The sequence below is a fragment of the Ranitomeya variabilis genome, chromosome 4 (assembly GCF_051348905.1).
Source record: "Ranitomeya variabilis isolate aRanVar5 chromosome 4, aRanVar5.hap1, whole genome shotgun sequence".
In the NCBI taxonomy this organism is placed as follows: domain Eukaryota; kingdom Metazoa; phylum Chordata; class Amphibia; order Anura; family Dendrobatidae; genus Ranitomeya; species Ranitomeya variabilis.
This window is the reverse complement of record NC_135235.1, coordinates 638,301,092-638,313,428: the sequence shown is the minus strand read 5'-3', so window position 1 is coordinate 638,313,428 and position 12,337 is coordinate 638,301,092. Positions and strand designations below refer to the sequence as shown.

The 12,337-nt window shown below is 45.8% G+C and overlaps 1 protein-coding gene across 3 annotated transcripts in view; it reads left to right on the top strand.

The window, feature by feature from the left end:
• The window catches only part of LOC143767203 (uncharacterized), a 684,359-nt gene that overhangs the window by 656,086 nt on the left and 15,936 nt on the right, over window positions 1–12,337 (top strand). For all 3 annotated transcript variants that reach the window (XM_077255335.1, XM_077255336.1, XM_077255337.1), the window contains 4 exons: window positions 10,347–10,496; window positions 10,626–10,805; window positions 10,888–11,011; window positions 11,095–11,192. In XM_077255335.1, coding sequence (XP_077111450.1) covers window positions 10,347–10,496; window positions 10,626–10,805; window positions 10,888–11,011; window positions 11,095–11,192 — 552 coding nt within the window. The remainder of the gene's footprint in view (window positions 1–10,346; window positions 10,497–10,625; window positions 10,806–10,887; window positions 11,012–11,094; window positions 11,193–12,337) is intronic.

Here is a 12,337-nt window from a genome sequence, read left to right as displayed (position 1 = left end):
ATACGGTATCTTTTCTGTATGCGAAGAATGTATCTTATTTAAAATGGAATCACCTGTTAGCAATACATCCAAAATAGGAATTCTTGTGCCTACACCACTGATGGTAAACGATACATTTAAATCATTGGTATTAACCCTTTCCCGACCTGTGATGCCACGTAGGCGTCATGAAAGTCGGTGGCAATCCGACTTGTGATGCCTTTGTGGCGTCATGGCAGGATTTCATTCCTGCAGATCGTGTGAAAGGGATAACTGAAATTTCACCCGACCTGCAGGGACAGGGGGAGTGATACTTGAGCCCAGGGGGGGTGGCTTCTACCCTCCCCCCCGTGGCTAACATCGCTCTGATTGGCTGTTGAAAGTGACGTTTCACTTTCAATAAGAGCAATTGTAATATTTCACCAATGAAAATTGGTGAAATATTACAATCCAGCCATGGCCGATGCTGCAGTATCATCGGCCATGGCTGGAGACCACGATCTGCTACCGATCTCCTCTCCGTTCTCAGTCCTGTCCTCTGCTCTCCTCCATCCTCCTGTCCGCTCCCCCCGTGCTCTGTTCCCACCCCCCCATACTTACCCCATATTCCAAAATTCGTTCATTCATTTTGATCACTGTGATAGATCATATCACAGTGATCAAAATAAAAAAAATAGTAAATAACCCCCCCCCCTTTATCACCCCCATAGATAGGGAACATAATAAGATAAATATATTTTATTTTTCCACTAGGGTTAGGGTTAGAACTAGGGTTAGGGTTAGAACTAGGGTTAGGGTTAGAGTTAGGGTTAGAACTAGGGTTAGCTAGGGTTAGGGTTATTGTTAGAACTAGGGTTAGGGTTGCAATTAGGGTTAGGATTACGGTTAGAATTAGGCTATGTGCACATGGTGCGGATTTGGCTGTGGATCCGCAGCGGATTGGCTATGTAGAAAGTTGCAAGCGTAGGTGAAACTTTCGAGCCCATAGGAGCACCAAGGAATTTGCAAAAAAAAAAAAAGTTTTCAAAAACAAAAAAATGATGCTTGAGCAGATATGTGAGCGATGTGATCTCTATATGGCAGGGTTCTACAGCAGATCTGGAAAAATGTCATATGTATCTTAATACCAATGATTTAAATGTTTTTCCTGTCACCTATATAATGTATGTACAGCAGTCTCTATACATGATACTGCTACTGATGTGTATATACATTATACAGGTGACACTGCGGTGTGTGTGTGTACACATACTGTATACACACACACACATACATATATACACAGCAGTATCACCTGTATAATGTATATACACATCAGTAGCAGTATCATGTACAGTGCCTGCAAGTAGTATTCAACCCCCTGCAGATTTAGCAGGTTTACACATTTGGAATTAACTTGGCATTGTGACATTTGGACTGTAGATCAGCCTTTAAGTGTGAAATGCACTGCAGCAAAAAAAGAATGTTATTTCTTTATTATTTTTTTTAAATTGTGAAAAGTTTTTTCAGAGGGTCATTTATTATTCAACCCCTCAACCCACCAGAATTCTGTTTGGTTCCCCTAAAGTATTAAGAAGTAGTTCAGGCACAAAGAACAATGAGCTTCACATGTTTGGATTAATTATCTCTTTTTCCAGCCTTTTCTGACTATTTAAGACCCTCCCCAAACTTGTGAACAGCACTCATACATGGTCAACATGGGAAAGACAAAGGAGCATTCCAAGGCCATCAGAGACAAGATCGTGGAGGGTCACAAGGCTGGCAAGGGGTACAAAACCCTTTCCAAGGAGTTGGGCCTACCTGTCTCCACTGTTGGGAGCATCATCCGGAAGTGGAAGGCTTATGGAACTACTGTTAGCCTTCCACGGCCTGGACAGCCTTTAAAAGTTTCCTCCCGTGCTGAGGCCAGGCTTGTCCGAAGAGTCAAGGCTAACCCAAGGACAACAAGGAAGGAGCTCCGGGAAGATCTCATGGCAGTGGGGACATTGGTTTCAGTCAATACCATAAGTAACGTACTCCACCGCAATGGTCTCCGTTCCAGACGAGCCCGTAAGGTACCTTTACTTTCAAAGCGTCATATCAAGGCTCGTCTACAGTTTGCTCATGATCACTTGGAGGACTCTGAGACTGACTGGTTCAAGGTTCTCTGGTCTGATGAGACCAAGATCGAGATCTTTGGTGCCAACCACACACGTGACGTTTGGAGACTGGATGGCACTGCATACGACCCCAAGAATACCATCCCTACAGTCAAGCATGGTGGTGGCAGCATCATGCTGTGGGGCTGTTTCTCAGTCAAGGGGCCTGGCCATCTGGTCCGCATCCATGGGAAGATGGATAGCACGGCCTACCTGGAGATTTTGGCCAAGAACCTCCGCTCCTCCATCAAGGATCTTAAGATGGGTCGTCATTTCATCTTCCAACAAGACAACGACCCAAAGCACACAGCCAAGAAAACTAAGGCCTGGTTCAAGAGGCAAAAACATCAAGGTGTTGCAGTGGCCTAGTCAGTCTCCTGACCTTAACCCAATTGAAAACTTGTGGAAGGAGCTCAAGATTAAAGTCCACATGAGACACCCAAAGAACCTAGATAACTTGGAGAAGATCTGCATGGAGGAGTGGGCCAAGATAACTCCAGAGACCTGTGCCGGCCTGATCAGGTCTTATAAAAGACGATTATTAGCTGTAATTGCAAACAAAGGTTATTCCACAAAATATTAAACCTAGGGGTTGAGTAATAATTGACCCACACTTTTATGTTTAAAATTTATAAAAATTTAACTGAGCAACAAAACTTTTTGGTTTGTAAGATTTATGCATCTGTTAATAAATCCTGCTCTTGTTTGAAGTTTGAAGGCTCTAACTTATTTGCATCTTATTAAACCTGCTAAATCTGCAGGGGGTTGAATACTACTTGTAGGCATTGTATATAGACTGCTGTACATACATTATATAGGTGATACAGTGATTATATACAGCAGTGTCACTTATATATCGTATATACAGCAGTCTATACACATTATATAGGTGATACAGTGATTATATACAGCAGTGTCACTTATATATCGTATATACAGCAGTCTATACACATTATATAGGTGACACAGTGATTATATACAGCAGTGTCACTTATATATCGTATATACAGCAGTCTATACACATTATATAGGTGACACAGTGATTATATACAGCAGTGTCACTTATATATCGTATATACAGCAGTCTATACACATTATATAGGTGACAGTGATTATATACAGCAGTGTCACTTATATATCGTATATACAGCAGTCTATACACATTATATAGGTGACACAGTGATTATATACAGCAGTGTCACTTATATATCGTATATACAGCAGTCTGTACACATTATATAGGTGACACAGTGATTATATACAGCAGTGTCACTTATATATCGCATATACAGCAGTCTATACACATTATATAGGTGACACAGTGATTATATACAGCAGTGTCACTTATATATCGCATATACAGCAGTCTATACACATTATATAGGTGCAGCTGCTGTATATCTATATATATAATTGTCTAAGGGTTTTTCCGTCTTTCTGTCTGTCTGTCCTGGAAATCCCGCGTCTCTGATTGGTCGAGGCCGCCAGGCCTCGACCAATCAGCGACGGGCACAGTATCGACGTAGATGTCATAATGGTTGCCATGGCGACGATGATGTCATAAAGGTTGCCTCGACCAATCAGCGACGGGCTCAGTCTGCCGCGAATTCTGGAATCATCATTGTCAATATACTACAGGGACATGCATATTCTAGAATACCCGATGCGTTGGAATCGGGCCACAGTCTAGTACATTATATAGGTGATACAGTGATTATATACAGCAGTATCACTTATATATCGTATATACAGCAGTCTATACACAATATATAGGTGCAGCTGCTGTATATACATTATATAGGTGACACAGTGATTATATACAGCAGTGTCACCTATATATCGCATATACAGCAGTCTATACACATTATATAGGTGCAACTGCTGTATATACATTAAAAAATATTATCTTGGGTCTCACCCAGGTCCCCGAGATGGGGGGAGGATGAAGAGCTGAGGTGGGTCCTGTCCAGCCTCGGTGGTGAAGGGGAGCGGATCCCAGGAATTGGTGAGGAGTCTCCTCTGTCGCTGGTACAGGCCGGCCAGCGTCACAGATGGAGGTGCCCTATGCGCGGCGGCCTTTACAAATATCTTGACCCCGTGTGTTCGTGTGATCTCCTGCTTGCCCGCCCTGACACGGGCCGCAGCCGCGCACACAGGAGGACGGCGTCCGTGCTCGCGCACTGATGACAACTAGATAACACGCACACACAGGACCTAACTCATAGGATTTAACCCCTTCATGACCCAGCCTATTTTGGCCTTAATGACCTTCCCGTTTTTTGCAATTCTGACCAGTGTCCCTTTATGAGGTAATAACTCAGGAACGCTTCAATGGATCCTAGCGATTCTGAGATTGTTTTTTCGTGACATATTGGGCTTCATGTTAGTGGTAAATTTAGGTCGATAATTTCTGAGTTTATTTGTGAAAAAAACGGAAATTTGGCGAAAATTTTAAAAATTTCTTAATTTTCACATTTTGAATTTTTATTCTGTTAAACCAGAGAGTTATGTGACACAAAATAGTTAATAAATAACATTTCCCACATGTCTACTTTACATCAGCACAATTTTGGAAACAATTTTTTTTTTTTGCTAGGAAGTTATAAGGGTTAAAATTTGACCAGTGATTTCTCATTTTTACAACAAAATTTACAAAACCATTTTTTTTTAGGGACCACCTCACATTTGAAGTCAGTTTGAGGGTTCTATATGGCTGAAAATACCCAAAAGTGACACCATTCTAAAAACTGCACCCCTCAAGGTGCTCAAAACCACATTCAAGAAGTTTATTAACCCTTCAGGTGTTTCACAGCAGCAGAAGCAACATGGAAGTAAAAAATGAACATTTAACTTTTTAGTCACAAAAATTATCTTTTAGCAACAATTTTTTTATTTTCCCAAGGGTAAAAGGAGAAAATGGACCATGGACGTTGTTGTCCAATTTGTCCTGAGTACGCTGATACCTCATATGTGGGGGTAAACCACTGTTTGGGCGCACGGCAGGGCTCGGAAGGGAAGGAGCGCCATTTGACTTTTTCAATGAAAAATTGGCTCCAATCTTTAGCGGACACCATGTCGCGTTTGGAGAGCCCCCGTGTGCCTAAACATTGGAGCTCCCCCACAAGTGACCCCATTTTGGAAACTAGACCCCCAAAGGAACTTATCTAGAGGCATAGTGAGCACTTTAAACCCCCAGGTACTTCACAAATTGTTCCGTAAAAATGAAAAAGTACTTTTTTTTCACAAAAAAATTATTTTAGCCTCAATTTTTTCATTTTCACATGGGCAACAGGATAAAATGGATCCTCAAATTTGTTGGACAATTTCTCCTGAGTACCCCGATACCTCATATGTGGGGGTAAACCACTGTTTGGGTGCACGGCAAGGCTCGGAAGGGGAGGCTTGCCATTTGACTTTTTGAATGGAAAATTAGCTCCAATCGTTAGCGGACACCATGTCGCGTTTGGAGAGGCGCTGTGTGCCTAAACATTGGAGCTCCCCTACAAGTGACCCCATTTTGGAAACTAGACCCCCCAAGGAACTTATCTAGATGCATAGTGAGCACTTATAACCCCCAGGTGCTTCACAGAAGTTTATAACGCAGAGCCGTGAAAATAAAAAATAATTTTTCTTTCCTCAAAAATGATTTTTAGCCCAGAATTTTTTATTTTCCCAAGGGTAATAGGAGAAATTGGACCCCAAATGTTGTTGTCCAGTTTGTCCTGAGTACGATGATACCCCATATGTGGGGGTAAACCACTGTTTGGGCGCACGGCAGGGCTCGGAAGGGAAGGCACGCCATTTGGCTTTTTGAATGGAAAATTAGCTCCAATCATTAGCGGACACCATGTCGCGTTTGGAGAGCCCCTGTGTGCCTAAACATTGGAGCTCCTGCACAAGTGACCCCATTTTGGAAACTAGACCTCCCAAGGAACTAATCTAGATGTGTGGTGAGCACTTTGAACCCCCAAGTGCTTCACAGAAGTTTATAACGCAGAGCCATGAAAATAAAAAATAATTTTTCTTTTCTCAAAAATGATTTTTTAGCCCACAATTTTTTATTTTCCCAAGGGTAACAAAAGAAATTGGACCCCAAAAGTTGTTGTCCAGTTTCTCCTGAGTATGCTGATACCCCATATGTGGGGGTAAACCACTGTTTTGGCACACGTCGTGGTTCGGAAGGGAAGTAGTGACGTTTTGAAATGCAGACTTTGATGGAATGCTCTGCGGGCGTCAGGTTGCGTTTGCAGAGCCCCTGATGTGCCTAAACAGTAGGAACTCCCCACAAGTGACTCCACTTTGGAAACTAGACCCCCAAGGGAACTTATCTAGATGTGTGGTGAGCACTTTGAACCCCCAAGTGCTTCACAGAAGTTTAGAACGCAGAGCCGTAAAAATAAAAAATCATTCTTCTTTCCTCAAAAAAGATGTTTTAGCAAGCAATTTTTTATTTTTACAAGGGTAACAGGAGAAATTGGACCCCAATATTTGTTGCCCAGTTTGTTGTGAGTACGCTGATACCCCATATGTGGGGGTAGACCACTGTTTGGGCATATGCCGGGGCTCGGAAGGGAAGTAGTGGCATTTGAAATGCAGACTTTGATGGAATGGTCTGCGGGCGTCACATTGCATTTGCAGAGCCCCTGATGTGCCTAAACAGTAGAAACACCCCACAAGTGACCCCATTTTGGAAACTAGACCCCCCAAGGAACTTATCTAGATGTGTGATGAGCACTTTCAACCCCCAAGTGCTTCACAGAAGTTTATAATGCAGAGCCGTGAAAATAAAAAATAATTGTTCTTTCCTCAAAAATTATGTTTTAGCAAGTAATTTTTTATTTTTGCAAGGGTAACAGGAGAAATTGGACCCCAACAGTTGTTGCCCAGTTTGTCCTGAGTACGCTGGTACCCCAAATGTGGGGGTAAACCACTGTTTGAGCGCACGTTGGGGCTTGGAAGGGAGGGAGCACCATTTGACTTTTTGAACGCAAGATTGGCTGGAATCAATGGTGGCGCCATGTTGCGTTTGGAGACCCCTGATGTGCCTAAACAGTGGAAACCCCTCAATTCTAACTTCAACACTAACCCCAACACACCCCTAATCCTAATCCCAACTGTAGCCATAACCCTAATCACAACCCTAACCCCAACACACCCCTAACCACAACCCTAACCGCAACACACCCGTAACCCTAATTCCAACCCTAATCCCAACCCTAACCCTAATCCCAACCCTAACCACAACTGTAACCCCAACACACCCCCTAACCCTATCTGTAACCCTAACCACAAGCCTAATCTTAACCCTATTTCCAACCCTAGCCCTATTTCCAACCCTAACTCTAATTCCAACCCTAACCCTAAGGCTATGTGCCCACGTTGCGGATTCGTGTGAGATTTTTCCGCACGATTTTTGAAAAATCTGCAGGTAAAAGGCACTGCGTTTTACCTGCAGATTTACAGCAGATTTCCAGTGGTTTTTTGTGCGGATTTCACCTGCGGATTCCTATTGAGGAACAGGTGTAAAACGCTGCGGAATCCGCACAAAGAATTGACGTGCTGCGGAAAATACAACGCAGCGTTTCTGCACAGAATTTTCCGCACCATGGGCACAGTGGATTTGGTTTTCCATAGGTGTACATGGTACTGTAAACCTGATGGAAAACTGCTACGAATTCGCAGCGGCCAATCCGCTGCGGATCCGCGGCCAATCCGCTGCGGATCCGCGGCCAATCCGCTGCGGATCTGCGGCCAATCAGCTGCGGATCCGCGGCCAATCCGCTGCGGATCCGCGGCCAAATCCGCACTGTGTGCACATGCCATAATCCTAACCCTACCCGTAACCCTAACCCTACCCCTAGTTCTAACCCTAACCCTAGTGGAAAACTAAAAAAAAATATTTTCTTTATTTTATTATTGTCCCTACCTATGGGGGTGATAAAGGGGGGGGTTTATTTATTATTTTTTTTATTTTGATCGCTGTGATAGAACCTACCACAGCGATCAAAATGTACTTGTAAGGAATCTGCCGGCTGGCAGATTCAGCGGGCGCACTGAGCATGCGCCCGCCATTTTGGAAGATGGCGGCGCCCAGCGAGGAGACGTACGGACACCGGGAGGATCGGTAAGTATGAAGGGGTGGTGGGGGGGTGGATCGGAGCACAGGGGGGGTAATCGGACCACAGGGGGGGTGAATCCAAACAAAAAGGGAGCGGACAGGAGGACAGGGGAGCCGGCAGGCGGACGGAGGGGACCGGACCCCATAACAGAGGACTGGGGGGGCGATCGGTGGGTGTGGGGGGGGGTCACTTCAGTAATTCCAGCCATGGCCGATGATATTGCAGCATCGGCCATGGCTGGATTGTAATATTTCACCAGTTTTTTAGGTGAAATATTACAAATCGCTCTGATTGGCAGTTTCACTTTCAACAGCCAATCAGAGCGATCGTAGCCACGGGGGGTGAAGCCACCCCCCCTGGGCTGAAGCACCACTCCCCCTGTCTCTGCAGATCGGGTGAGATTGGAGTTAACCCTTTCACCCGATCTGCAGAGACGCGATCATTCCATGACGCATACGCTGCGTCATAGGTCGGATTTGCACAGACTTTCATGACGCAGCGTATGCGTCAAAGGTCGGGAAGGGGTTAAAGGACCGGCGGCCCACTGTGTGGTGGAGACATGTCGGCCCACCGGGCATCTGCTGCCTGGGCAGATTAGCAATCCGGGCCTGGTCTGAGGGAAATGGAGAGAAAAAACTTAACTGAACAAAAATGATATCACTGAGCAGTGGAAAACATTGTGCAGTCAGATGACTCCAGATTTCTGTGCTGATTAGTGGGTCAGAATCTGTTGTGAATTCCGTTCTGGAGCTCCCTCCTGTGGCTGCTAATGGTATTTTTGCGAGTTCTGCCTTTGGGCTCCCTCTGGTGGTTTCGAGTGGAACTGCTGCTCCTTTAGGTAGCTGTAGCAGCTGACTTCACTAATTTTCTTGCCTGGGTTTGTTATTTAAACCTGCTCTGGGCTTTAGTTCATGCCAGCTGTCAATGTTCTTGGTTGGATTTTGTTCTCTCCTTGGATTTCTCATATGGCCTGTCCTTTTCAGCAAAAGATAAGTTTTTGCTAGTTCTTGTTTGTCCATTTGCTTTGGACTCTATTGCTCTGCAAATATGTCTCTTTTTGTCCAGCTTGTCACTATGTTATATTCAGGCTAGCTGGTAGCTCTGGGGAAGCAGATTTGCCCCTCCACACCGTGAGTCGGTGTGGAGTTCATTTTTGTAAACTCTGCGTGGATTTTTGTAGCTTTTTAATACTGACCGCACATTATCCTTTTCTATTCTGTCTATCAAGTTTAGTATTGGCCTCCTTTGCTAAAATCTGATTTCATTTCTGTGTACGTCATTTCCCTCTCCACTCAGTCAATATTTGTGGGGGGCTGTCTTTCCTTTTGGGGTTTTCTCTGAGGCAAGATAGCTTTCTGTTTCCTTCTTTAGGGGTAGTTAGTTCTTAGGCTGTGACGAGGTGTCTAGGGATAGTCAGGAACATCCCACGGCTATTACTAGTGTTGTTGTTAGGATTAGGAACTGCGGTCAGTAGAGATACCACCTCCTCAGAGCTCGTCCCATGTTGCCTTTTAGCCACCAGGTCATATCAGTGTGGCTTCTTAACCACCAGGCCATAACAGAATCTCATACAAGCAGCAGGAATCCATGGATCCTTTCTGTCAGGTGCAGTAATGGCGGGAATGTGTTCTTGGCTCATCCTGGGCCCTTTATTATCTCAGGATAGATGTTTGGACATTAGGGCTTACAGAAGCATTTTGGCCAATCACGTTCATCACTTCATTGCAGCTGTTTCCCCTACAGTAAAAGGACAATGCACCTTGTCACAATGGCCACTAGTCATAGAGGCCCCTGATCATGTGACCCCTGACTTCTCCCCTCCTGTGACCCCAGGTCCTGTGGGCACAGAACAGCCATATATGTGGTGTGCGGCTCTGCAGGTGGAGGTAGGTGCTGGAGATTCCCCATTACTGGGCGCAGGGGACATTAACCCCCTCAGTGCTGAGCCTGTGATAAATCTCTGTATGTGACTATAATGGGACTGTGTGTTATACCGGGGGCAGGACGGGGCCATGACTGGATGTAGTGATCATGTGACGCCGGTAACAGCTCCGGAGGTTTCTTACATGGGATCTTTATGATGTTACATCGTCATCTTCTCCCCATTCAGGTCCCTACAATATCGGATCCTCTCAGTGGAGATCTTCTATATAAGAGAATTCTCCGGAGTGACCCTACAAGGATGGATAGGGACAGGGACAAGATGGCGGAGAGGATATTACACCTCACCCTAGAGATCCTCTTCCGGCTTACTGGAGAGGTGAGAGATTCTGATGACCTCACATTACATCATTCTTATCTATGGGAATAACAGATGGACAGAACTGGAGAGGTGAGGACTCTGGAAATGTCTGTAGTGAGGTTTATTAATGTGTCTCTCCATAACCAGGATTACACAGTAGTGAAGAAGACCTCTAGTGAGCACTGTCAGGCCCCTGTGTCTGAGGGATGGGGAAGACCCCTGAGCCCAATCACGGGGCCTCCACCTCACCCCCTGATACATGAGGACATCAATGACCAGAGGATCCTAGAACTCACCTACAAGATGATTGAGCTGCTCACTGGAGAGGTGACACTGCTGGGAATGCTGGGACATTATACAGTAACGCTATGGAGGGATCGGGGGATGACGGTATCATTGTATGTGTCAGGTTCCTATAAGGTGTCAGGATGTCACCGTCTATTTCTCCATGGAGGAGTGGGAGTATCTAGAAGGACACAAAGATCTCTACAAGGATGTCATGATGGAGGTTCCCCAGCCCCTCACATCACCAGGTAATAGACAGGACTAAATACACACGGCCTATAATTATCTGTATGTAAAGAGTGAATTCTGTCCCTGTTTGTGTTTCTTCCAGTTCTATCCAGTGTGAGGACAACACCAGAGAGATGTCCCCGTCCTCTTCATCCACAGGACTATAAACAAGAAGATGTCAATGTTCCTCAGGATTATCAGGTAGATGGAAGAAGGTGTCATGAGATCTCCCCTATGATGTGTATAAGGCTGTGAAGGTCGTGTGTTCAGTCTTGTTTTATCCACCAGTATAATACACTGAACTGCCAATTTATTAGAAACACTGACACTTTCTTTTTCTCCTACGCCTCATTGAGGGACACAGGACCATGGGTGTTATGCTGCTTGCCACTAGGAGGACACTAAGTAAACACAAAGAGTTAACTCCTCCTCTGCTGTATACACCCCTTGACTGGCCAGTAACGACTCAGTTCTTGCTTAGTGTCTGTAGGAGGCACTTGGGTCTGTTCTCAGACCCCAACGTTTTTTATTTTATATTTAATTTTCTGTAAATTTTTATTTTTTAATTAACGGAGTGAAGGGGGCGACGGAACCTTTCCGGGTCCGCTCTCCCCCGAACCATCAACAGGCGAGCACGGCTCCCCGTACCTCTCCTGCGACGTTTGGGGCATGCCTAATCTATGCTAGGGCGACGGTTCCTATACGGTCCCGATCTCCCCCCTGTAAGATGACGAGCACTTAGAGTATTCCTCTCATGTGCATCTCCCGGGCTCCACCGCACTCAAGCCCCACCTTGGCGTCTTGTAGTCCCCACAGTAGCCGTAAGCCCCCTGTGGCAGGCGCATCCATAAGTCCCCTGCGGCAGGCACAGCTGTAAGTCCCCTAAGAAGGCAAGCACGCTTCAGGAGGCTCTCTGTCCCCCGACACAGGGAGGATCGATTGAGCTGGAGGTGGTTCCTCCTCGGTGAGTACTATTTTTCCTCACGCTGCCGGCGTGGGAAGACGCGGTCCGGGTCCCTGGGGAGAGGTACCGTTGGCTAGATGCCAGCGGCGATCGTTAGGCGCGGCGTCGCGGCCGCCAGAGCGCTCCACCGGCCGGCTCCACTAATTTAGTTCCCGACTTCTCCAGCCGGACTAGGCCGCAGTTCAAAAATCCCGCCCACCGCCGGAGCCCCGCCCACTGTTCAGGCGCTTCTCGCTTTGAATGAGAAGGGTCCTGCAAATCTCGGGCGCCATCTTGGGACTCCACTGCTGCAGGGAAATACAGGCGAAAATGCTACCTCCCTCTCTTCCTCCCTGGGGACCCCACTTCAGGACCGTGGGTGTTGTGAATTTGGTTTCTGGGC